Source organism: Phaenicophaeus curvirostris, chromosome 27 (assembly GCF_032191515.1).
Source record: "Phaenicophaeus curvirostris isolate KB17595 chromosome 27, BPBGC_Pcur_1.0, whole genome shotgun sequence".
Lineage (NCBI taxonomy): Eukaryota > Metazoa > Chordata > Aves > Cuculiformes > Cuculidae > Phaenicophaeus > Phaenicophaeus curvirostris.
Window position 1 is genome coordinate 5,878,443 of NC_091418.1, and position 24,261 is coordinate 5,902,703.

The following is a 24,261-nucleotide window of genomic DNA, read 5'->3' on the forward strand; positions in this document are numbered from 1 at the left end:
CGCTCCCCGCCGGCCGCCTTTCGCGCGGCGTGACCCTCGCGCGCCGCCGTCCGCCCGCCCCCGCCCCTCCTTACGGTGCATGCTGGGTGTTGTAGTCCGATGGGAGCACGCGGGGCCGCGGCGCGCGGTGCATGCTGGGTGTTGTAGTCCCGGGCGGCGGTGCCAGGACTACAGCTCCCGGTGCGCCCCGCGGCCGCGCATGCGTAGTGCACGGAGCGGCGGGGCCGGCGGGGCCTAGCGGCTCCGGTGGGCGCGGAGACAGAGGGGAAAGGCCTGGGGATCCATGAGGGGCCCGCGGGGCATCTGAGGGGCCGGAGGGATTCTCAGAGGCGTGGGGGTGGGTGCTTTGAGGGATTGGATCGGGGCATGAGGAGCACAGGGGGGCTCTGGAGGGTCCCTGAGGGGCTGGAGGGGTTCTGAGGGGCAGGGGGCTCAGAGGAGGCCTTGAGGGGCTGAGGGGGGGCAGGAAGGGAAGGGCTTGGGGGTTGCTGAGGGGCAGGAGGGGCTCTGAGGGGGGTGCGGAGCTCTGAGGGGCACAGGGTGGGTCCTGAGGGGCTGGGGGGGCTCTGAAGGGATGTGGGGGTGCATGAGGGGCTCAGGAAGGCTCTGGAGGGTCCCTGAGGTGCTAGAGGGGTTCTGAGGGGCACAGGGGAGCTCTGAGGGACTGGGGTGGGGGTGGGATAGTGTGATTCTTAGGGGTCCCTGAGGCACGGGGGAGGTCTCTAAGGGGGAAGGGGTTCTGAGAGGTCCCTAAGGGGCGAGGGGAGCTCTGAGGGGCACGCAGGGGTCCCTGAGTGTCAGTGGGGGCTCTGAGGGGCAGAGGGGAAGAGTTGCAAGATCTCCGAGGAGTTTCTGACGGGTCCCCAAGGGGCTGGGGGGCACATGAGGGGCTAGAGGGAGGTCCCTGAGGAGTCCTTGAGGGGCAGGGGAGGCTCCAAGGTGCCCCTGAGGAGGAGGAGGAAAGTGCTGGGAGGTCTTTGTATGGTCCCTGAGGGCCTGAGGGAGCTCTGAGGTGTCCCTAAGAGGCAGGAGGGGGACTCTGGGGGAGTCCTTGAGGGGCTCTGAGGTGCAGGGCAGGGAAGTGTTGGGAGGTCCCTGTAGGGATCTCTGAGGGGCAGGAGGGCCTCTGAGGGGCTGGAAGCTCCCAGAGGTGAAGGTGGGGAAGGGCTGGGGGTCCTTTGAGAGGCAGGAGGGGGTTCCAGAGGGGCAGGTGCAGGCAATCTCTGAGAGGTCCCTGACGGCTGGGGTGTTCTGGGGAGGTTCTGATGGGCCAGAGGGGTTCTGAGGGGGCCCCGAGGGACTGAGGGGAGAGGGAGGGAAGGGACAGGAGTGGAAAGTCTTGGGGGTCTCTGAGGGGTAGAGTAGGCTCTGAGGAGCTGGGGGGGTCCAAGAGGGGAAGGAGGGTAAGAGCTGTGGCTCCTTGAGGAGCAGGAGGTGTCCCTGAGGGGCAGAAGGGCTGGAAGATCCCTGAGAGGTTCCTGAGGCGCTGGGGAGGTCCCTGAGGGGCTGGAGTGGGTGTCGCACAGCAGGGTGTCCCAACTCAGCCACCTAAGGCTCTGCTATGCCTTCCACCTTCTTCCCCACAGGGCATGAGCAAAGGCACCAGGGGCTCGGAGCAGCTGGAGGAGCAGCAGCGATTCCCCCTACCTGGCAAGTTGCTCCCTGTGCGTGTCAGGCCTGATCTCTGCCCCTTGCTGTGCCCCTGGGCTCACACCCCTCAGTGTCAGACACCCCAATCCCCTAATACCGCTTAGTTTCTCCATTTGTGTCCGTAAAAAATAGACCTCTTGGGGTACAAAAAGTGATCTGTCCATCACCTGAGCTGGTAATGGGACACAAACCTGGGCCCCTCACCACAAGAAGGATGTTGAGGCTCCGGAGCGAGTCCAGAGAAGAGCAACGAAGCTGGTGAGGGGGCTGGAGAACAAGGATTGCGAGGAGCGTCTGAGAGAGCTGGGGGTGTTTAGCCTGGAGAAGAGGAGGCTGAGGGGAGACCTCATTGCTCTCTCCAACTCCCTGAAAGGAGGTTGCGGAGAGGAGGGAGCTGGGCTCTTCTCCCAGGTGACAGGGGACAGGACGAGAGGGAATGGCCTCAAACTCCACCAGGGGAGGTTCAGGATGGACATTAGGAAAAAAGTTTTAAGGGAAAGGGTCACTGGGCACTGGCAGAGGCTGCCCAGGGAGGGGGTTGAGTCACCTTCCCTGGAGGCCTTTAAAGGTTAGGTGGATGAGGTGCTGAGGGACATGGTTTAGTGATTGATGGGAATGGTTGGACTCGATGATCCACTGGGTGTTTTCCAACCTGGTGATTCTTTGAAACCATGTCCAAATAGCTCTGAGCTCTTTCCCACCCTTCCAGCTGACTGGAATCATAGAATCACCAGGTTGGAAAAGACCTCTTGGATCATCAAGTCAAGTCATTCCTATCTGCCACTAAACCGTGTCCCTGAGCACCTCATCGACCCGTCCTTTAAACTCCTTCAGGGAAGGTGACTCAACCCCCTCCCTGGGCAGCCTCTGCCAGTGCACAGTGACCCTTTCCGTAAGAAATTTTTTCCTGATGTCCAGCCTGAACCTCCCCTGGTGGAGCTTGAGGCCATTCCCTCTTGTCCTGTCCCCTGTCCCTTGGGAGAAGAGCCCAGCTCCCTCCTCTCCACAACCTCCTTTCAGGGAGTTGTAGAGAGCAATGAGGCCTCCCCTCAGCCTCCTCTTCTCCAGGCTGAACACCCCCAGCTCTCTCAGCCGCTCCTCGTAATCCTTGTTCTCCAGCCCCTTCCCCAGCTTCGTTGCTCTTCTCTGGTCTCGCTCCAGAGCCTCAACATCCTTCTTGTAGTGAGGAGCCAGAACTGAACACAGGATTCAAGGAGCAGTGTCACTAGTGCCGAGTCTAGAGGGAGAAGAACCTCCCTGGACCTGCTGGTCACACCGTTTCTGATTGAAGCCAAGATGCCATTGGCCTTCTTGGCCCCCTGGGCCACTGCTGGCTCATATTCAGTCTCTGTCAACCAACCCCCCCAGGTCCTTCTCCTCCAGGCAGTTTCCAGCCAGACTACTCCTAGTCTGTAGCTGCTCAGGGTTGTTGTGCCCCAAGGGCAGGACCCGGCATTTGGCCTTGTTAAACCTCCTGTCAATGGTCTCTGCCCATGGATCCAGCCTGTTCAGATCCCTTTGGAGCCTCCTGACCCTCCAGCAGGTCCAGCTTCCACCCAGCTTAGTGTCATCCACAAACTTGCTCAGGGTGCACTCGATGCCTTCATCCAGGTCATTGATAAAGACATTGAACAGGGCTGGACCCAGCACTAACCCCTGGGGACACCACTTGTCACTGGCCTCCAGCTGGAGTTAACTCCATTTCCCACCACTCTCTGGGCCCGGCCATCCAACCAGTTTTCCACCCCGGAGAGTGTGCGCCTGTCCAGGCCAGAGGTGACAGTTTCTCAAGCAGAATGCTGTGAGAAACCATGACAAAGGCTTTACTCAAGTCCAGGAAGATACATCCACAGCCTTTCCCTCATCCAGCAGCCGAGTCACTTTGTCATAGAAGGCGATCAGGTTAGTTTGGCAAGACCTGCCTTTTGTGAACCCGTGTTGACTGGGCCTGATCCCCCGGTTCTCTTGCATGTGCTTCATGATAGCACTCAAGATCACCTGCTCCATGACTTTCCCTGGCACTGAGGTCGGACTGAGAGGCCTGGAGTTCCCTGGATCCTCCCTGCGACCCTTCTTGTAGATGGGCACAACATCAGCCTCCAGTCCAGTGGGACTTCCCCAGTCTTCCAGGACTGCTGGAAGATGATGGAAAGCGGTCTGGCCGGCACATCCGCCAGCTCCTTCAATACCCTTGGATGAATCCCATCCGGCCCCATAGACTTGTGGGTGTCTAGTCGGGCTAGCAAGGCTCTGACCACCTCCTCTTGGATCATGGCAGCCTCATTTTGCTCCTCTAGCTCCTGGATTTGTACATAGACGGAACAACTTTCTTTACAATTAAAGACTGAGGGAAAGGAGGCATTAAGTACCTCAGCCTTGTCCCCATTCTTTATCACAGTTGTTCCCTTTGCATCCTATAAAGACTGAATATTATCCCTGGTCCTCCTTTTTCTATTGATGTATTTATAGAAGTATTTTATTATCATTCACCAAATTGGCCAGTCTAAGCTCTAGTTGGGCTTCAGCACTCCTGATTTTTCCTCTGCATGATCTCACTTCCTCGCTGCAGTCCACCCAAGACGCTTGTCCCTTCTTCCAAAGTTCATAGACATTCCTCTTCTTTTTGATGTACACCCATATGTCCCTGCTCAACCAAGCTGGTTTTTTTTCCCCTACGGCTCGTTTTCTGGCACATGGGAATGGCTTGCTCCTGCGGTGCCAGGATTTCCTTTTTGAAGAGCACCCAGCCCTCATGGGCTCCCTTGCCCTTAAGGACTGTGTCCCATGGGACTATCAACCAGCCTTCTGAACAGTCTGACGTCAGCCCCCTGGAAGTTTAAGGTGGCCATTCTGCTAACCTCCTTCCTCACCTTGCCTAGAATTGAAAAACCTATCATCTCATGATTGCCTTGCCCTAGTCATCATCCAACCATCACCTCCCCTGCAAGGCCTTCTCTGTTCACAAACAGCAGGCCCAGGAGGGTGCCTTGCCTTGTTGGTTCGCTCACCAGTTGTGTGAGGAAGTTGTCTTCCACACACTCCAGGAACCTCCTAGACTGCTTCCTCTCTGCTGTATTGTACTTCCAGCAGATATCTGGTAGATGAAAGTCTCCTGCAAGGGCAAGGGCTAGCGATCTTGAGACTTCTCCCAGTTGTTTGTAGAAGAGCTCGTCAGCTACTTCTTCTTGGCTAGGTCCCATCAAAACATCTGCCTTCTTGTGGGCTTCTCCTGTTTTTTACCCACAGACACTCAATCCTGTCATCACCATAATCGAGCTCGAGGGTATCAAAGTACTCTTGAACATAGAGGGTTACCCCACCACCTCTCCTACCTTTCCTGTCCTGCCTGGAGAGTTTATACCCCTCCATAGCAGCACTTCAGTTGTACGAGTCGTCCCACCATGTTTCTGTGATGGCAACTATGTCATTGTTTCCTTGCCCTATAATAGCTTCCAACTCCTCCTTCTTATTGCCCATGCTGCGTGCACTGGTGTAGATGCGTTTCAGTTGGGCTGTTAATGCCTCAGCTCTCATAAAGGGAATAGTGTTCATTCCCAAATGGCTGGTCCTTGGATTATATAACCCATCAGTGCCAATTACATCTTTTCCATCACGAGGAATACTTGCCCCCGCTCGCTCTGGGCTGATACACTGGAGGTCCTTGCCAGTGCACAATCTCTCAGGCTCACTCCTGTCTAGCCTGGCTTCATCCCCCTCTCCCTTCACAACTGATTTAAAGCTTTGTTAATGAGCCCTGCTAGATTTTTGGTCAGGAATTTTGTACCCCTAGGAGACAAGCGTGTCCCATCCCTGGTAAGGAAGCCTGGAGGTGTATAGGCAAGTCCATGATCAAAGAACCTAAAGTTTTGCTCCTCACACCAGGTTTGGAGCCAGGTATTAATTGACTGTTTTTTTCTTGCTCTCTCCCTCTTTGTTCCTTGTTGATGGAATGGTGGAGGTAAACACTACTTGTGCCCCCGAGCCCTGAAGTCCCTCTTAATTGCCCTCAACTTCCTCTTCTGGATATCGTCTGGATCCCCCAAGACAATCACTCTTCTTTTTCTCAGAGGTTGTTTTGATGGTCATTTGAGGATGTCGCAGCCTAGGGGATGTTTCTAGGCTGCAGGAGCCATCCTCCTCCTCTTTGGAATTTGATTCCACTTGCGGCGCTTCGTATCTCTTCTGGAAGGGAACCTGGGAGTTTGACATCTGAATGGGGACAGCACACTTTATCTGCTGGGCAGGAACTTGCTGCCATTCCCTGTCTTTTTTCTCCTCAATCTTATATTTAGTGGATGAGGAATTCTCAACTGTGCTCGCTCTGGCTGCCTGCTTAGTTTGTGAGAGGGAGCATAGGGTGTTGCTCTAGTGGTCTGTCTCCTTCTCACACTCCCTAATGGTCCTCAGTCTAATTGCTTCCTCCCTTAGCTCTGACGCCAAGTGGAGGAGTTCCCCCACCCAAGCACAGCTTCCACAAGTGAAGTCAGTACCGGTGGTGTGAGTCCATGTGGGAGGGGGGCATTCCCTGCAGCCCAGTGTCTGGATGGCTGCCTGTACCCGCTGACGCTTTGTCTGGGTGGCTGCATCAATCCTGGATGGTGCAACACCTGGAGCAGCCTTAATTTTATGCTGGGTGTCCACCATGGTCCTCAGTCCCTTCTGGCCGGCCTCCAGCCCCACTCTTCACCCTCCCTGCTCGCCCTGCCCGCTTAAACTGCTGCTCAAACTGCCCTGTTTTTCTAACACACCCGCACCTGGTGCCACGCTCCTGTTCACGGTACTATCTAGGGGCCGTTTAAATCTCCCACGGTATCCGCCGGGGCTGCCCCGCTCCGTCAGGCACCGTGGGGGAACAGCTACTCCCGGTTGCCAGGAGCTGCCTGCCCCACTCCCTCCTGGGTTTTCCTGGGCTTTCTCCAGCTCCAGCAAGCGCCCCACTGCCACAAGTGGTCACCCCACTGCAGTACTCACTGTCCTGCTGCTGGATGTCACCAAAAAAAAACCCCAAAAAACCGATGTTGCTGGCTTAGCTGCCAGGCACACGAGTGGAGGATGGGGTTGGTTCCCTGAGGGAAAATCTCAGGATTTTGGAGCTGCCTCCCTGGGGAGCAGTTGTTTTTTTGGGTCTGTTCTGGTGGGCAATGGTTGTGTCTCTCTACCCCTGCTCAGATCTCGACTTTGGGACAGAATGGCCTCCTGCAGGCGCTTGTGCAGAGCGTGGAGCAGCCTGTGGGTGCTGGTAAGCTTTTTCTCTGACTCTTCCCATTGAGCTCATCACTTCCCAGTGGGAAAAACACCTAGAAAACTGGAATGGAGCCCAAGGAACCCAGCACTGGGCTCACAGGCAAATCCACGCAGCTCTGGCTTGGCAAAGCCTTCGCGTTGCTGTGTCCTGCTCCTGCTAAGGAGAAACCTTGCAGCTCTTCAGGGGACTCCAGACGGGGTTTTTCCATAGGGAAAGGGAAATCCTGCTCTGGGATGTCCTGAGCAGGGCTGGGGGAAGGGAGCCCATTCTGGATCTCCTAGCTGATCCCCACCGCCTTGTACCTTTCCTTTGGCAGAGCTCAGCGAGGAGCTGCGGCGAGCCCAGGAGGAATGGGAGGCTGTGGAAGAGATCCAGTCAGGTACAGCTGACGCCAGGGGTGCTGTGGTAAGAGGGGTAGTTCAGGAGTGGGATAGGGAGCCAGGGAAGGGGCCTGGGTCCCTGGAATGTCTTCTCTGGGATGAGGCAAGAGCTCGTTGCAGCACTGGGAGGCTGGGAGTGAGCACCCAGTGCTGCAACAGTTGCTCTGGGGTGAGGTGGGATCTTGTTTTGGTACCACGAACTAGGAATGAGTTCCCTGCACTGGGACAGTTGCTCTGGCTTGAGGCAGGAGCTCATTGCAGCACTGGGAAGCTGGGGGGAGGGAAGTGGGGGTTAACCCCATTCTCTGCTTCCTCGCAGGGCTGGGGGCAACATTGGCCAGTGCCGCAGCCCCGATCTCCTTCAATGAAGCGTTGCAGTACTTCCAGACAGCCGACCTCTCCGAGTGCAGGGTACGGGCAGGGCCCTGCGTTCTCACCCTCTCTCGGGGGTAGTTTTAGTAAGTAGGAGTGGGTAATGTGGCCGAAGAAGCTCCTCTCCTTCCTCTCTTTCTTGACTCTTCCTGTAATCTCATCCCTCCTGGCTTCCCCATGGGTTTTCCTCCTGCCTGATTCCTTGAGGGCTCAACCTGGAGCATTTCTCTGTGTTTTCTCCTCTGCAGAAGAAGGTGCAGGTGACGGTGCGCAGGCAAGGCTTGGCTGCTCTGCTTCACTACTTCTTCGGCCCTCCCCGGCTCCACGCACAGCTGCAGGGAGAGCGGGACCTGGCGCTGGCCATGGCACAATGTGAGTTTCCCCTCTGGCTTTCCTTGGAAAACACTGCAAGGGGGCTTGGAAAAGGGCAGGGGCCCTGCTCGCTCATCCCTGGCAGCTCCTTGTCCCGAAGTTCTCCATCTCTTTTGCTCCCTGCTGCTCATCTCCTCACTTTTAGGAGGCAGTGATGGATTTTCTGATCCATTTCTATCCTGCCACAGTAGCCATTCTACGTGCACACCTTGCCACAGCACCGCAGCCTTTCCTGCTCCTCATTCCATGACCAAATCAAACCAGAGGTAAATCCTCCTGCTAACTCAGCGTGCTGGGTGTTGTTCCTGGCTGTCCCACGGTGTTGTCCACCTGTCTCACAGTGAATTGCGCGTGCTGAACGCATGGAAATGCCTCGCCCATGCTTTGTGTTTGGTTGGGGTTCCCTCAGCTGATTTGAGGTGCCAGGGGCTGGTTTTAGGCACTATGGGCATTTTTTTAGGTTCCGGGGGCTGTTTTTAGGCACCAAGGGCCATTTTTTAAGTGCTGGGGCCATTTTTAGGCACTGTGGAGCATTTTTTAGGAGTCAAGTGTCTGTTTTTAGGTTCTGAGGAACCGTTTTTGGGCACCAGGGTTTGGGGTTTTTTAAGTGCTGGGGCCATTTTTAGGCACTAAGGGGCATTTTTTGGATGCCAGGGTTTTAGGTACAGGGGGAGCATTTTTGGAGCGCTGTGGGGTGTTTTTTAGGTTCTGGGGTGTTGCATTTGGGTGCCGAGGGGATGGGTTTTTAGGCACCAAGAGTCTGGTTTTATGTGGTGAAGAACCATTTCTGCGTGCCAAGGGTTGTTTTTTTGGTGCTGAGGGGCCATTTTTAGGAACCAAGGGGCATTTTTAGGTGCTGGGGTTCCATTCTTAGGTGCAATGGGGCTGGCTTATAGGCACCAAGGGGCGTTGGGAAGCCATTTTTAGGTGCTGAGGGGTGTTTATAGGTGCCTGGGAATGTTTTTTCAGGTGCTGACAGGCGTTTTCTCTCCTCCAGGTGGTTTGGATGATAATGAGCAAGTGCACATGAGAATCCTGCAGACCATTTACAGGAAGCTGACCTGCACCCAGCTGGGCTGCCCGCGGTATGGAGCGCACTGGGAAGAGCTCGGCTTCCAAGGTAGGGCAGAGGGGGAGAGCTCTGGGGCAAGGCTTTGCCGAGAGAGGTTGCACTGGTCCCATTCCCTCCTCTGGAGATGGGATCCAGAGGCAGCGAGGAGGGTTTACTGCTCATTCCCTCTCCCTTCATGCAATTGCTTTCCCTGTTGCTGTTTCTTGGGATTGTTTAGGTTGGAAAAGATTTTTAAGGTCATTGAGCCTACCCATAAACCGAGCACTGCCAAATCCATCCCTAAATACCACATCTCCATATGGCTTTTAAACTCCTGCAGGGATGGGGACTCTACCACTTCCCTGGGCAGCCTGGTCTAATGCTTCTGGCCGTTTCAGGGGAGGAGTTTTTCCCAAAATCCAGCCTAATCCTCCCCTGGCACAGCCTGAGGCCATTCCCTCTCATCCTATTCCAGTTCACCCAGCCACTCCTCGCAAGATTTGCCCTCCAGACCCTTCTTCAACTGATCATGGGTATAGATACTCTGCAAAGCTGTCCTGATGCTGTGTCCTGGTTCCATAGCCAACCTGTTGTGGCCATAGCCAACTTCCACTACCACACAAGATCTGGAAAACCCCAGTCCCCACTCCCACTGTTGTTGATATTGCTTTACCTGGACCATTAATGGTCTTTGTTAGCCAGCGATCTCTGTGGCTAATGAGCCGTCACCCTGTTCATTACTGCAGAGTAGGTCAGGGCTCTGTCACTAAAGCCATGGTCAGGAAAACAGTGCGATTAACGCCATCACCAGTGGCCTCGCTGGAGTTCCAGACTGGTTGACTCGTGTGTTAAATTGACCAGGTTTTAATGCATCCGTAGAACGCTCGTTTGGAGCAGAGCAGCTCCTGCTGCTCTGTCCTGGTGCACGTCTGGGTGTAAGCGCTGATTAACCAGCCCTGGGGTGGGCAGAGCTCAGAGATTCTGGTTCCTGGGGAGGCTGTGGAATAAGGGAAAGGCAGTAGAAGTTATCCAGCTTGATTTCAGTAAAGCCTTTGACAGCATATCCCACAGTGTTCTCCTAGAGAAACTGGTAGCCCATAACTTAGACAGGAACTTCCTGGATGGCCAAGCTCAGAGAGCTATGGTGAACGGAGGTGAATCCTGTTGGCAGCCAATCCCAAGTGGTGTCCCTGGGGCTCGGCGTTGGGGCCAGTCCTGTTTTATACCTTTATCCATGTTCTGGATGAGGGGGTCAAGTGCTCCATCTGTCAGTTTGGAGGTGACACCAGATTGGGTGGGAGTGTGGATTTGCTTGATAGGCTCTGAAGAGGGATCTAGACAGGCTGGGTCCACGGTGAGGCCACATCTGAAATCCTGGGTTCAGTTTTGGGCCCCTCACTCCAAGAAGGACATTGAGGTGCTGGGGCGCGTCTGGAGAAGGAAACGGAGCTGGGGAAGGGGCTGGAGCCCAGGGGTTCTGGGAGTGGCTGAGGAACCTGGGGCTGTTCAGCCTGGAGAAGAGGAGGCTGAGGGGAGACCTCATCACGCTCTGCAGCTTCTGAAAGGAGGTTGTAGTGAAGTGGTTGCTGGGCTCTGCTTCCAAGTGATGAGATGAGATGAGATGAGATGGCCTCAAGTTGCCCCAGGGGAGGTTTACATTGGATATTGGGGAAAAAAGTCTTTACTGGCTGAGTGGCGAAGCACTGGATTGGGCTGCCCAGGGCAGTGACGAGGTCTTCATCCCTGGAGGGGTTCAAAAAACCTGTGAATGTGGCACTTCAGGACATGGTTTTGCAGGATGGTGGGGCTGGGCTGATGGTAGGACTGGATGAGCTTAGAGGGCTTTTCCAGCCTCAATGATTCCATGATTCTGTGGTAGGTGGGAGAGCAAGGACTTCTTAGTGCCCACATGAAAGAGACTGTGGCACCCATTGGGCTCCAGTTAGGGGAATTCCCTTAGAGTTTTCCCTGAGGATGTGATTCCTGGGTTTTCTCTGCCCTTGAAACAGGGTACAAACAGCCCACGGAAACGGGGTGGTGGCCGTAGTGCAACTCAGTGCCGTATCTTGCTTCAGTGGGCTCTTACGCCCTTCCAGGTGTGGATCCCGGGACCGACCTGCGAGGGACAGGAATGCTGGGCTTGATGCAGTTGCTCTACTTCGTCATGGATGCCCGGACGCTGCCTCTGGCTCTGGAAATTTTCAAGTTATCCCAGCACGAAACCCAGGCACGTGCTTCCTCCATTTTTCTGTTTATTGCCCCTCGCGCTGGTCAGGGGAAGAAGGTGATCCCTTCCAGGCTTCACACAGAGCCTGGAGCCAAATTCCAGGTGTTGGCTGTGTTCTAGGAATGATAATTTAGCATCCTGGTGGAGAGCAGAACATTGCTCCCGGGATCCTGGCTTAGAGCTGAACATGTGCAGGCTAAAAGGGCTGGAGAAGTGGACAGAGAGCAGCAAGGGTGTGAAAATGGGAGTGAGTGGAGGCTGTCTCCTGAAACTTGGCAGTTCGGTCTCAGGTGTGGTTGGGTTTAAGCCTGGATATAAGCTTGGCTTGACCACGGCATCCATCTAAGCCTGTATCTGTAGCAGTATTACCCTGCTCCATGGATCTCTGCCATCCCATGGGTTTGGGGCTGCACGGATGCGGCATGAAAGGGCTGGAATTGTCATCAAGGTACCATGTGAGCCAGGTAATGCTCATTCTCTTGCAGAGTTTCCCCTTCTGCCTCATGTCTGTGAACATCACCCGCCTCGTCATCCAGGCCCTGAGGGAGGAATGTCTCTCCAGGTGAGGTCCAGAGCAGCTGACAGCTCCGTAGCTGGGCTGAAGTGGGTTTGGAGGTCTCAAACAGTGTTAGATGCTGGTTCACGTTGAGCAGAGTCCCTTCCCAGTGGCTCCCTTGGCTGCTGGGATGGCACCTCCCTTGGCTCAGCTCCTCTCCGCCCATTCCAGGGAGTGCAACCGCAGGCAGCAGGTCATCACTCTGCTGAACGACCTCTACGTGGCGACCTTCCTCCAGCTGTATCGCCTCTGGAAAAGGCAGCACAAGACCATTGCCGACTCCGGCTTCGTCCTTCAGGGTGCGTTTTCCCTCCTTCCCCATCCACCTTCCTCCTTAAGGATGCATTTCTCCCCCTTCCCCATCCAAGGAAAATAACAGGTCCAGAGGACAAACCCAACACTTTCAGCGCCTTCATGGCCTACGGAGCCCAATCCCAAGGGATTCAAACCCCAGCAGGGTCCAACCTTTTAACCTTTACATGAGGATTTTCAATACCTGAGGTTCAGCCAAGCCAAGGGCAAAGTCTTACACCTGGGTTGGGGCAATCCCAGCACAAATCCAGCCTGGGCAGGGAATGGGTTAGGAGCAGCCCGGAGGAGAAGGACCTGGGGTACTGGGGGAGGAGAAGCTCAATATGAGCTGCAATGTGGGCTCCCAGCCCAGAAACCAACCGTGTCCTGGGCTGCATCGAGAGCAGAGGGACCAGCAGGGCCAGGGAGGGGATTCTGCCCCTCTGCTCTGCTGAGACCAAACCTGGAGCCCTGTGTCCAGTTCTGGAGTCCTCAGCACAGGGAGGACATGGAGCTGTTGGAGCGAGTCCAAAGGAGGCCATGGGAATGATCCAAGGGCTGGAGCACCTCCTGTATGAGAACAGCCTGAGAGTTGGGGTTGTTCAGTCTGAAGAAGAGAAAGCTCTGGGGAGACCTTAGAGCAGCTTCCAGTATGGAAAGGGACTGCAGGAAATCTGGGGAGGGGCTCTTGATCAGGGAGGGCAGGGACAGGACAAGGGGAATTGGCTTTAATTTGGAAGGGGGAAGATTTAGATTGGACGTTAGGGAGAAATTCTTCACAATGAAGGTGGGGAGGCCCTGGCCCAGGTTGCCCAGAGCAGTGGTGGCTGCCCCATCCCTGGAGGGGCTCAAGGCCAGGTTGGATGGGGCTTGGAGCAACTGGATCCAGAGGGAGGCGTCCGTGCCCATGGCAGGGGTGGGACTGGGTGGGCTTTGAGGTCCCTTCCAACCCAAACCATTCCATGTTTCCATGATCCGAGTGCTCCAGGGGGTGTTTTCCCTTGGACTGCACCCATGGGAGCACCCACAGTGTCCTGGTGGGTGATGGATGGGGATGTTCCCAGCTCCAGGCTGGCTTATATCCCACAGCATGGTTGCATAAGCGGTGTTGGCAGCATGGATGTAAGTGGAGCTGCTGAGCTTTTTGCTAGCGCTAAATGAGCCGGCGGAGTTATTTACTCCAGAGGAGCCTGACGTGGCTGCACCGTGCTAATGGCTCCCGCTTCCAACGAGTCCCAGCTGTCGTGCCAGGCTCCACTTCAGTCTGCTGTTTCTGGGCTTCTCCTCCTGGAGGGATCTCCAGGGAGCTCAGTCTGGTGCGAGCTTGCTTTGGGCGAGGAGCTTTTCAGACTCACATCATTGTCCTGGTTCACGAGGGAACACCATGAACACCACACGTGGGTCGAAATCTCGCCCTAGAGCATGCTGCAGCCGCAACACCCTCTGGACCTCACTCTGTCCTCATGCTTTTCCATTCAACCTTCCCAGAGCTGGAGTTCTCCACCAAAAAGAAACCAAAGCAGCTCCTGAAATCCCTGGAGGCCTATGTGAGCCAAAGCCCCGTGGCCGGTGGTCTTCAACAGCTGTCCCTTCCCTTGGCATCCGGCAGCAGCAGCCAGGCCGGTGAGGAAATCGCATTCACGGGCATCTGCGATCCAAGAGTTGAGCTGGAAGGAGAAGCCCGGCTGATCTGAGCCACAGGGAGCTCTGCTTGATGCTCTGCTCTCTGGGGGTGCCTGGATGCCGACTCGGGAAGGGCCGTGTGGATCAAGGTGGTGGATGTGGAGTGGTGGGAGGTCACTCCTGCCCTCAGAAGGGTCTGGGTCCATGCTGAGACCAGTTGGGAGCCTGGAACACAACCCAGGGTGGATTTTTGCTCCCTCTAAGGTGATTTTTTTCCCGAATTCCCCAAAAGGGCAGCCTGTTCCTTCCCCCCTCACACTGTGAGTGTCCTGGTGCAGTGCTGACATCACTCGACACTCCAGGACCGAGCTGCAGGATTTGACCCTCTGCAGGAAGAAATCTCCTGGAGCAGAGGTGGAAAAGGTGGCAGAGCTGTGGGGTTTATGAGTCACCAACTTCTGGCTGGGATAATGCATTGTGTCTGTCTCAAATCCATCTTTACCCCCAGCAGGAGAGTTTAGTGCTGCTCTGAGTGGAGATAGAGCATGGGGTCAGGGGTCCTGGATGCCGTCGTGGTTCAGGCAGCAGTCAGGAGGGTTTAGAACCTCTAGATTTGGTTTTGTGTTGATGGTCGGATCCAAGGGTCAGCACAGAGAAAGGGCCGAGCGGGGTCTGCCTGGGAACCCAATCTGGGGCTCAGCAGCAGAAAAGCTGCTATGGAGAAGAAGAACCAGGGTCAGATTCTGCCTTGCAGCTGAAGAGCACAAAGAAGGGTAAGAAAAACCCCTCCCAGCCTCTGTGTCTGCTTGGTTTGAGGAAAACCTTGTTCCAGGGCAGATGGGATTTTGGCTTGCAAGTTCCTAGAGGCAGAGGGGCTGTTCCCCACCACAGTCTCTCCTTTCCCAGCCCTCTCTGTCTTTTCCCCGTTATGGAATCCAAGTGAGGCACCGGCTGCAGGTGATGCCTGGGAGCAGTAACGGCTGCTCCGTGCCTGACACCAGCAGGGGCTTGGGATGCTCCAAAGGCCTCCATCCCGCAAAAGGGGAAGAATTCCCAGAGTGGGAGATAAAAGGTGTCTGAACAGGAGAAGCTGGAGCGACGATAGTGCAGAGCGGTTCCCAAGGGCCCCTATGGCTGCTTGGTGTCCCCTTCTCTCCAAAAAGGCGATCGCCTTCATGGCAATGGAGCTGGAAAATGCTTCCCCTGGTGGGGAAAAAAAACCAAACAATAAATGAGAAAAAAAAGCACCTGGTGCCAGTTTTTTTCTGTCTTTGTGCTGAATTTTTGCATAAACCCTTGGGAGGTGTGGGAGGAGGAGTGTGGGAGGGCAAGAAAAACACCTTGGGGGGAGGAGGAGAGTGGGAGGGCAAGAAAAACACCTTGGGGGGTTGAGGGGAGTGGGGCCTCGGCTCTGGCACGGGGAGAGGGAGCTCCCAGCTGGGCTGATCCCCCCTTTGTCACCTCCTAGAGGGCCAGGGAGGGGGTGAGGGGAGAGAGGGGAAGGAAGGGAGTTCCAAGGAAGGAGTGAAATGGGTGCTGGAAAAGGGGTGTGGGTGCTGGGGAGAACACGGGTACCAGGGAGGGGGGTATTAGGGGTGGGAAAGGGGAAGGGAGTCCCAGGAGGGAGGGATAAGGGGTGATGGAGAAGGGATGGAGGTGCTGGACAAGGGAGGTGGGTGCTGAGGGAGGGGTGGATGGAGGTGCTGAGGGAGAAACGTTGTGGGTACTGGAGAGGGTGTGTGGGTGCCAGGGAAGGGATGGAGCAGCCTGAGTGGGATGCAGGTCCTAGGGAGAGAGGGATGTGGGTATCGGAGAAGGGACGGAGGAGCTGGAGAAGGGAGATGGGCGCTGAGGGAGGACGTGGGTACCAGGAAGGGTGGGATGCAGGTAGCAGTGAGGGATGCGGGTACCGGAGAAGGTAGTAGGGATGGGATGCGAGAATCTGAGGGGGATGCAGGTCCCAGGGTGGGAGGGATGCAGGTGCCAGGGGCCATCGGCCGCGATCCCCCCGCGCAGCCACCCGGTTCCGCCCCGGGGGCGGTGGCTCAGCCCCCACCCCCCAAAAACCCGAGGGGGCGGCGCCGGGCAGCGCAGAGCGCAGCGGCACCGGGACCGGCGGGGACCGGGACCGGGACTCCAGGTAGAGGGAGGGCGGAGGAACCGGGGAGGGGATGGAGAGGAGCGGGGAGGGAAAACTGGGGTGCGGGCAGGGGAATCGGGGGTGCGGGCGGGGGATTGAGGGGTGCGAGCGGTGGGTTGAGGGATGCGGGGAGGGGAAAGTGGAGGGAGAGCACTGGAATCGGGGATGCGGGCAGTGGATTGAGGGGTGCGGGGAGAGGAATCGGGGATTCGAGGAGGAGAAATTGGGGTGCGGGCAGTGGATTGAGGGGTGCGGGGAGGAGGATCGGGGATTTGAGGAGGAGAAATTGGGTGCAAGCAGTGGAATCGGAGGTGCGGGTGGGGGATTTAGGGGTGCGGGCAGAGGGTTGAGAGGTGCAGGCAGGGGAATCAGGGATGTGGGGTGGGAAATTGGGGTGCGAGCAGTGTAGTCAGGGGTGAGGGCAGGGGATTTAGGGGTGCAGGCAGGGAAAAGCAACAGGGGACCCAGGGGCGCGGGCAGGGGAATCGAGGTGCGCGCTTGGTGCGGGATGTGGACTCAAGGATGTGGGCAGGGAAATCGGGGTGCAAGCGGTGGAATGAGGGGTGCGGGCAGAGGATTGAGGGGGGCAGGCAGGGAAAGGCAGGAGGGAAGGCAGGAGTGCGGGCAGGGGATTCAGGGGATTCAGGGGTACGTGCAAGGATGTGGGCAGGGAAATCGGGGTGCAAGCAGTGGAGTGACGAGTGCAGGCAGGGGAATGGGGGTGTGGGCAGGGGAATGGGGGTGTGGGCAGGGGAATTGGGGTGCAGGCAGGGGAATCGGGATGTAGGCAGGGGACTCAGGGTGCAGGCAGCACAGCCCCTGTGTACCGGTTGCAGTGGGACCGCGGGCAGCATGGTGAGGGCCACCAGTGTCCCCCAGCACCCCAGCCCCTTGTCCTCCCACACCCTGGGGCAGCGCTGAGCACTGGCAGCCGGACCATGGAAGGCCCCGAGCATGGGTACTCAGTGCAAGCCACCGCCGCCATCGCCACTGCCATCACCTTCCTGGTGCTCTTCACTATCACTGGTAACGCCCTGGTGATCATGGCCGTGCTGAGCAGCCGCTCACTGCAGGCACCCCAGAATCTCTTCTTGGTGTCCTTGGCGGCCGCCGATATTTTGGTGGCCACCCTCATCATCCCCTTCTCCTTGGCCAACGAGCTCCTGGGCTACTGGTACTTCGAGAAGACGTGGTGTGAGATTTACCTGGCGTTGGATGTGCTCTTCTGCACCTCCTCCATCGTTCACCTCTGTGCCATCAGCCTGGACCGCTATTGGTCCATCAGCCGTGCCATCGAGTACAGCGCCAAGCGGACGCCGCGGCGCATCAAGTGCAGCATCTTCATAGTCTGGACCATCGCTGCTGCCATCTCCCTCCCACCTTTGGTCTACAAGGGGGAGAAGACGACAACGGCGGAGGAACGACCGCAGTGCAAGCTCAACGAGGAGGCTTGGTATGTCCTCTCCTCCAGCATCGGCTCTTTCTTTGCCCCGTGCCTCATCATGATCCTCGTCTACCTGCGCATCTACCTGATCGCCAAACGCCGCCACCGCTCCCATCCCTCCACCACCAAACCACAGGGATCGACGCCACCAAACACCACTCCCACCGCAGCCAGCAGGGATCCCCCAGGGACCTCCCTGCCGGCAGACAGGACCTCGCTGCTGAGCCCGGAGGAGCCCCCAGTGTCGCCCAGCGCTGGGGCAGCACCATCCCCACAGCCCAGCGGATGCCCCAGGGACACCGTGGCCATTGGGACGGGGCGGGTGGTGTTGGCTCATCGGCCGCCGGCATTGAACCCTTGGAGGAGGAAGACTCAGGTCAACCGGGAGAAACGTTTCACCTTCATCTTGGCCGTGGTTATCGGGGCCTTCGTCCTCTGCTGGTTCCCCTTCTTCTTTCTCTACAGCCTGGGCGCGGTCTGTCCTCAGCGCTGCAAGGTCCCCGACAGCGTCTTCCAGTTCTTCTTCTGGATCGGGTACTGCAACAGCTCCCTCAACCCTGTCATCTACACCATCTTCAACCAGGACTTCCGCAAGGCTTTCCGACGCCTCCTCTGCCGCCGTCACCATGCCCCGACGCCATGGTGAGGGGCTCCGCACACCCCCTTCCTCCTCCTCCTTCTCTTCCTCCTCCTCCTGTGGTCACCTCCCATGGGTTTGGTGAGGGTTGAAGCCCTCAAAGAGATGATGGCTCCCTTCTTTGGGAACCAGGGAGGGGATGCCACCACATTGTCCCCAAACCCATTAGCATCCCAGCCTCTCTTCCTCCCCATGAGGCTTTTTACCAATAAATAGTATTTTGTAATAAGAAGAAAGTAATTTTTTGTCACTTTTTTTTTCCATTTCCCGCATCCCTGGGGACCACTGGGGACAGGAGCCATGGTCCGTGACTGGAGGAATGTCCGCGGCAGTCAGGGAACAGAGTGTCTGGAGGGGTCCGGTATTTCTGGCTGCACCCAGGAAAGGAGGAATAACAATAATTAAACAAAACTACCCCAAATAACCCCCCCAAAAAGAATCTTGGGAGCTGCAGCACTGAGCCCGGGGTCATTCAACCCAAGGAGATGCGGGGACAGAGCCCAGCACTGGAGACGGGAGGGGTCAGCGGAGGGAGGGTCCCGTATAGGGTTGTGCCTTGGGACACACTGTGGGGAGCAAGGGGGGGTGTGGGGTGGGACCCACACCAAGGGGTTGTGACCCACACCAAGGGGTTGTGACCCACACCAGGGTCTTGTGACCCACATTGGGGGTTTGTAACCCATACTGGTCCAGCATGGCTTGTGCTGGTATGCGGTGACCCACACCAGTATGCAATGACCCACACCAACACACAGTGACCCACACCAGCATATGGTGACCCACGCCAGCACAGTGACCTACCCCACCCCACCTCCCTTCCCCACTGCAGGGCCCTCTCCTCCCTCCATCCCAGAGCCAGCTGAGCTTCCCAGCTGCCCTTTCCCAGTGTGGCCGCTCTCCTGCCCCCATTCCTGGTCGTGTCCCAGCCATGTCCCCATCCCCACGCTGGGACGATGCTCGGGGTGGGAGAGGTCATGTGAATGGGGCCGGGGCCACGCGGCTGTGCATGCCGAGCCACTGGACTCCCGCCAGTATGGCCCCAGCATCCAACTGGACTCATTCCCAGGCTCCAGCGTCACAGCCTGCTGACAACCCCGCTGCACGCCCCACAGCACGGGGCAGCTGATGTGGGGCTGAGTGTGGTCTTGTGGGGTGAAGAGCCTTATGGGGCTGGGGGTCAGCATGGTCCGATGGGGCTGGGACATGGTCCTATGGGGCTGAATATGGTCCTGTGGGACTGAGCATGGTCCTACAGGTCAGGAAGTGGTTGTGTGGGGCTAGACATAGTCCCATGGGTCTGGACATCGTCCTGTGGGGCTGGACATGGTTGTGTGGGGCTGGGCAAGGGGCTGGGGAGGGGAGAGGGGGTCAGCATGGCCATATGGGGCAAAATGGGGTAAAAAAAGGGTAAAAAGGAGTTTCCTCCCCATCCTGCTGTGCCACTGCGCTTATTCTCACTGCCTCAATCATCGCCCTCTTTTCGTGGCCAGCGTTGAGAGGAAGGTAATTAACGAGAACCACTGATTGCTGATACCTGAGCCCCTCTCACCTTTCCAGCTGCAGGGAGCAGGGATGCTCAGGACACAAACTGGGACCAGTATGAAGGTGCTGCCTTGAACTGGGATGGAAAGGTTTGGAAGGGAGCTTGGTGGATGCTGTGAGGTGTGATGAGTTCTGGCCCGGGCTCAGCTTGCTCTGGGGCTTTTAATTAGTGTTGGTTCGTTAAAGTAATTAAAGAAAACAGGCGTGGAAATAAAAGGAAGAAGATTCCACATGTTTTTTTCTTCTCTTTTCTTTATTTCCCCCTTTTTTTCTTTTTTTTTTTTGTTTAATTTCTCCCTCCTCCTCTGTGTTTTTCTCATGATGGGGTGGGACTGGTGTCCCCAGGGTTGGTGGGGACCTGGGTGGGGCTGGGATCTTGTGGTAAAGTGGGACTGGTGTGCCCAAAGGTGGTGGTGATACAATATGTGGAACAATTTGTGTTGAACTGATGTCTCTTCTTCTGTAATCCCCTCTGTTTGGAATCCTTACTCATCTGAAACAAAAGGTCAAGCAGGAAGCTGGAGCCAGCTCCAAATTAGCAAGAGTTTGGACTATTGCAAAGTTTCATAACATTAAAATTAGATCTTGGAAAGTGATGGAAGACCCGTAAGATTTCTGTGAGAATTTATCCATCTACATGAAAGTGGGAAATATCTTCTGTACCAGCCTTTGTCTCGTGACAAACTATTGGTGGAGATCATTCCCACTTGTTGCCTGGGCCTGATAAAGGATGCTTGCTTTCTAAAATACCACAATGATTCTTAGAGTTTTATGTGCCAGCATTTTTTGGTATCCCTGGGAGTCCACAAATGGGTCCTGGGGGTCCCAAGAGGGGCTCTGGGGATCCCTAAAGGGGTTATAGGTGTTCTAAAGAGGTCCTGGAGAGCCTAGAGGGGTTCTGGGGATCCCCAGAGGAGAACTGGGTGTCCTAGAGGGGTTCTGGGCATCCCTAGAAGGATCTTGGTGGTCCTAGATCGATCCTGGGGGTTCCTAAAGGGGTCCTGGGTGGTCCTAGAAGGGTCCTGGGGGTACCAAGAGGGGTCCTGGTCATTCCTAAAGGGGTCCTGGAGGTGCATAGGAGGAGTCCTAGGGGTCCTAGAGGAGTTCTGGGGGGGATCCAGAAGAGTTCCTGAGAGTACCTTGATGTGTCCTGGGGGGCTCTTGAGGGGTCCTAAGGGGGTCCTGGGACTTCCTAAAGGGGTCTTGAGGGTCAGTAGAGGGGTCCTAGGGGTCCCTAAAGGGGTCCTGGCTAGCCAAGAGGGGTCCTAGAAGGCTCTAGAGGGATTCTGTGGATCCCTAAATGGGTCTCTAGAGGGGTCTTGGTGATCCTTGGGGGGGTCCTGGGGGTCCCTAGAAGGGTCCTGTAGGTCCCTAGAGAGGTCTAGGGGGTTTCTAAATGGGTCCTGGGGGTTCCTAGAAAGGTCCAGGTGGTAACAGAGAGGTTCTGGTGGTCTCTAGAGGAGACCTGGGGATTTCTAAAGGGGTTCCTGGGGGGCTCTAGAGGGGTCCTGGGAGTCCATAAAGAGGCCCTGGTGTTCCAAGAGAGGTCCTGGTGGTCCCTAGAAGGGTTCTAGGGGTCTCTAAAATGGCTCAGGGGTCCCTAGATTGGTTCTGGGGGGCTCCTGAGCATCCTAGGTGTCCTTGAGGGAGCCTGGGGAGCTCTTGAGGGGTCTTGGGGGTACCTAAAGGGGTCCTGGGTGTCCTAGAAGGGTTCCGGGAAGCTCTACAGGGGTCCTGGGAGGTCCTCAAAGGGGTCCTGGGGGCTTCTAGTAGAGTCTTGGAAGTCTCTAGAGTCTGGATAGTCCTTAAGGCGTCATGGGGATCCCTAAAGGGCTCCTGGTGGTCCAAGAGTGGTCCTGGCAGTGCCTAGTGGGGTCCTGTGGGGCTCTAGAAGGGTCCTGAGGGGATCTACAGAGGTCTAGGGTGTCCCATGTGTCCCTACAGGGGTCCTGGGGGTCCACAGAGGGATCCTGGGGGTCATGGAGGTCCTGGGGGGGCTAAAGACAGGTTCTGGAAGTCCCTAAAGTGGTTCTGGGGGGCTCTAGATGGATCTAGGAGGTCGTAGATGTGTGGCGGGGATCCTTAAATCTGTCCTGGGGGTTCTAGAGGGGTCCTAGGGGTCCCTAGAAGGGTCCTGGGTGTCCCTAGAAGGCATCCTGGGGGTTCAAGAGGGGTCCAGGGGTTCCTAGAAGGGTCCTGGGTGTCCCTAGTGTGGTCCTGGGAGCTCTAGTGGGATCCTCAGGGTCCTAAAGTGGTCCTGGGGGACTCTAGAGTGGTCCAGGGAGTCCGTAAGGAGTGCTAAGGGTCCTTAAAGTTGTTTTGGAGCTTGTGAGGAATTCCTGTAGGGCTCTAGAGGTACCCTGGAAGTCACTAGAGAGGTCCTGGGGGTCCTAGAGGGGTCTTAGGGCTTCTAGACATGTTGAGGGGGTCCCTAGGTGGGTCCTGGGTGTCCCCAAAGGCGTCCTGGGAGCCCTAGAGGTGTCCTGATGGTCCCTACAGCGGTCCTTGGGGGGCTCTAGAGGGGTCCTGGGAGACCTAGAGGGGTACTGGGGATCCCTAGAAGAGTCATGGAGGGGCCTTAAAGTGTCCTTGGGGTCCTAGAGGTGTCCTGGGGAGCTCTAGAGGGGTTCTGGGTGTCCCTAGTGGGGTCTAAGGAGTCACTAAAAAGGTGCTGGAGGTTCCTAGAGGGGTCTTGGTGGCAGTAGAGGTGTTTGGGTGGTCTGTAGAGTGGTCTTGGGGGTTTCTAAAGGAATCCTGGGGGTCTTAGAGCAGTTATGGCATCTCTAAAGCAGTCCTGTGTGTCTCTAAAGGGGTTATTGGGGCCTTAGAGGGATTCTGGGGGTCCTAGAATGTTCCTGGGGGTCTCTAAATGGGTCCAAGGGTCCTAGAGGGGTGCTGGGGGATTCCAGAGGGGTTCTGGGGGTTCCTGAAGGGGTTGTGGGGGTTCTTAAGGGGTCTTGGGGGGGGCTCTACAAGGGCCTAGGGGGCCTAGAGGTGTCCTGGTGCCCCTAAATGTGTCCTGGGGATCCTAGAGGGGTCCTGGAGGCCTCTAGAGGGGTCCTGAGGAGATCTATAGAATCATAGAATATTTAGGGTTGGAAGGGACCTTAAAGATCACCTAGTTCCAACCCCCCCCTGCTGTGGGCAGCAACATCCCACTAGATCAGGTTACCCAAGGCCCCATCCAACCTGGCCTTAAAAACCTCCAGGGATGGGTCATTCACAACCTCCCTTAGTTCCAGTGTCTCACTACTGGTGAAGAAATTCTTCCTATTGCCTAATGTAAATCTGCCCCTCTCCACTTTATACCCGTTCCTCTCTATCGTGTCACCAGAAGCCTTTGTGAACAGTCCCTCCCCAGCTTTTTTGTAGGCTCCTTTCAGGTACTGGAAGGTCGCTATGAGGTCTCCTTGGAGCGTTCTCTTCTCCAGGCTGAACAACCCCAGCTCTCTCAGCCTGTCCTCATATGGAAGCTGCTCCAGCCCTTTGATCATCCTTGTAGTCTCCTCTGGACCCGTTCCAACAGCTCCATCTCCTTCTTACGTTGAGGATTCCAGAACTGGACACAGCACTCCAGATGAGGTCTCACAAGAAAGGAATAGAGGGGAAGAATCCCCTCCCTCCCTGCTGGTCACGCTGCTTTGGATGCAGCCCAGGACACGGTTGGTTTCTGGGCTGCGAGTGCACGTTGCTGGCTCATGTCGAGCTTCTTGCCAACCAGCCCCCAAGTCCTTCTCCTCAGGGCTGCTCTCAATCACATCATCCCCCATCATATACTGAAATCGGGGATTGCCCCAACTCAGGTGCAGGACTTTGCCCTTGGCCTTGTTGAACCTCACGAGGTTCTCCCAGCCCCACTTCTCCAGCCTGTCCAGGTCCCTCTGGATGACATCCCGTCCTTCTAGAGTGGCAACTGCATCACTCATCTTGGTGTCATCTGCAAATTTGCTGAGGGTGCACTCGGTCTCACTGTCGATATCATTGATGAAGGTATTAAATAGCACTGGTCCCAGTACAGACCAGTGAAGGACACCACTAATCACGGATCTCCATCTGGACTTCGAGCCATTGACCTCTACTCTCTGAATACTACCATCCAACCAGTTTCTTATCCACCACGCTGTCTGCACATCAAATCCATATCTCTCCAATTTAGTGAGAAGGGTGTTGTGGGAGACTGTGTCAAAGGCTTTGCAGAAGTCTAGATAGATCACATCCATTGATTTACCTGTGTCCATTGTTGCCATTACCCCATCATAGAAAGCCACTAAGCGGGTCATACAGGATTTGTCCCTGGTGGAGCCGTGCTGGCTGCCGTCAATCACCTCCATGTCCTCCATCTGCTTTAGCAAAGCTTCTAGGAGGATCTGCTCCATGATCTTCCCAGCCACAGAGGTGAGGCTGGCAGGCAGGTTGTTCCCAGGGTCGTCTTTTCTGCCCTTTTTAAAAATGGGCACAACATTACCCTTCTTCCAGTCACCAAGGGCTTCTCCTGACTGCCATGACTTTTCAAATATCATGGGGAGTGGCTTGGTAACCACATCTGCCAATTCCTTCAGGACTCTGAGATGCATCTCACCAGGTTCCACAGACTTATCAATGTTCAGGTTCTTCAGGTGGTCACGAACCTGATCCTCCTCTACAGTGGGAGGGGGTTTATCCCCCGGGTCACCACCTTGTTGTCCCATAACCCAGGAGGGGTGAGGAGAACAGTTATCAGTGAAGTCTGAG

At 56.2% G+C, this 24,261-nt stretch overlaps 2 protein-coding genes across 3 annotated transcripts; both read left to right on the forward strand.

Moving 5' to 3' along the window:
• Window positions 1-223: 223 nt before the first annotated feature.
• On the forward strand, window positions 224-15,008 carry ELMOD3 (ELMO domain containing 3). Of its 2 annotated transcripts, none has more exons than XM_069877485.1 (11): window positions 224-246; window positions 1,587-1,664; window positions 6,820-6,889; window positions 7,212-7,274; window positions 7,595-7,686; window positions 7,896-8,019; window positions 9,017-9,139; window positions 11,167-11,297; window positions 11,783-11,859; window positions 12,025-12,152; window positions 13,633-15,008. In XM_069877485.1, the coding sequence occupies exons 2-11, from the start codon at window positions 1,590-1,592 to the stop codon at window positions 13,836-13,838; spliced, it is 1,089 nt and encodes a 362-aa protein (XP_069733586.1). In that variant the 5' UTR covers window positions 224-246; window positions 1,587-1,589; the 3' UTR covers window positions 13,839-15,008. The 2 variants fall into 2 exon arrangements, 1 of the variants encoding a protein (XP_069733586.1); XR_011339171.1 differs by lacking the exon at window positions 224-246 and having other exon boundaries at window positions 1,522-1,664; window positions 13,633-14,540; window positions 14,674-15,008.
• A 1,680-nt stretch (window positions 15,009-16,688) lies between these two features.
• ADRA2B (adrenoceptor alpha 2B) lies at window positions 16,689-18,196 on the forward strand. The gene has a single exon (XM_069877398.1). It carries the CDS (start codon window positions 16,846-16,848, stop codon window positions 17,995-17,997), a length of 1,152 nt encoding a protein of 383 aa, XP_069733499.1. The 5' UTR covers window positions 16,689-16,845; the 3' UTR covers window positions 17,998-18,196.
• The last annotated feature ends 6,065 nt before the right edge of the window (window positions 18,197-24,261 follow it).

Coding starts and splice junctions, on each gene's coding strand:
- ADRA2B (XM_069877398.1), top strand. CDS start 16,846: ATGGAAGGCCCCGAGCATGGGTACTCAGTGCAAGCCACCGCCGCCATC.
- ELMOD3 (XM_069877485.1), top strand. CDS start 1,590: ATGAGCAAAGGCACCAGGGGCTCGGAGCAGCTGGAGGAGCAGCAGCGA. Junction 6,890..7,211: donor GGAGCAGCCTGTGGGTGCTG/GTAAGCTTTTTC, acceptor TTCCTTTGGCAG/AGCTCAGCGAGGAGCTGCGG. Junction 7,687..7,895: donor CCGACCTCTCCGAGTGCAGG/GTACGGGCAGGG, acceptor TCTCCTCTGCAG/AAGAAGGTGCAGGTGACGGT.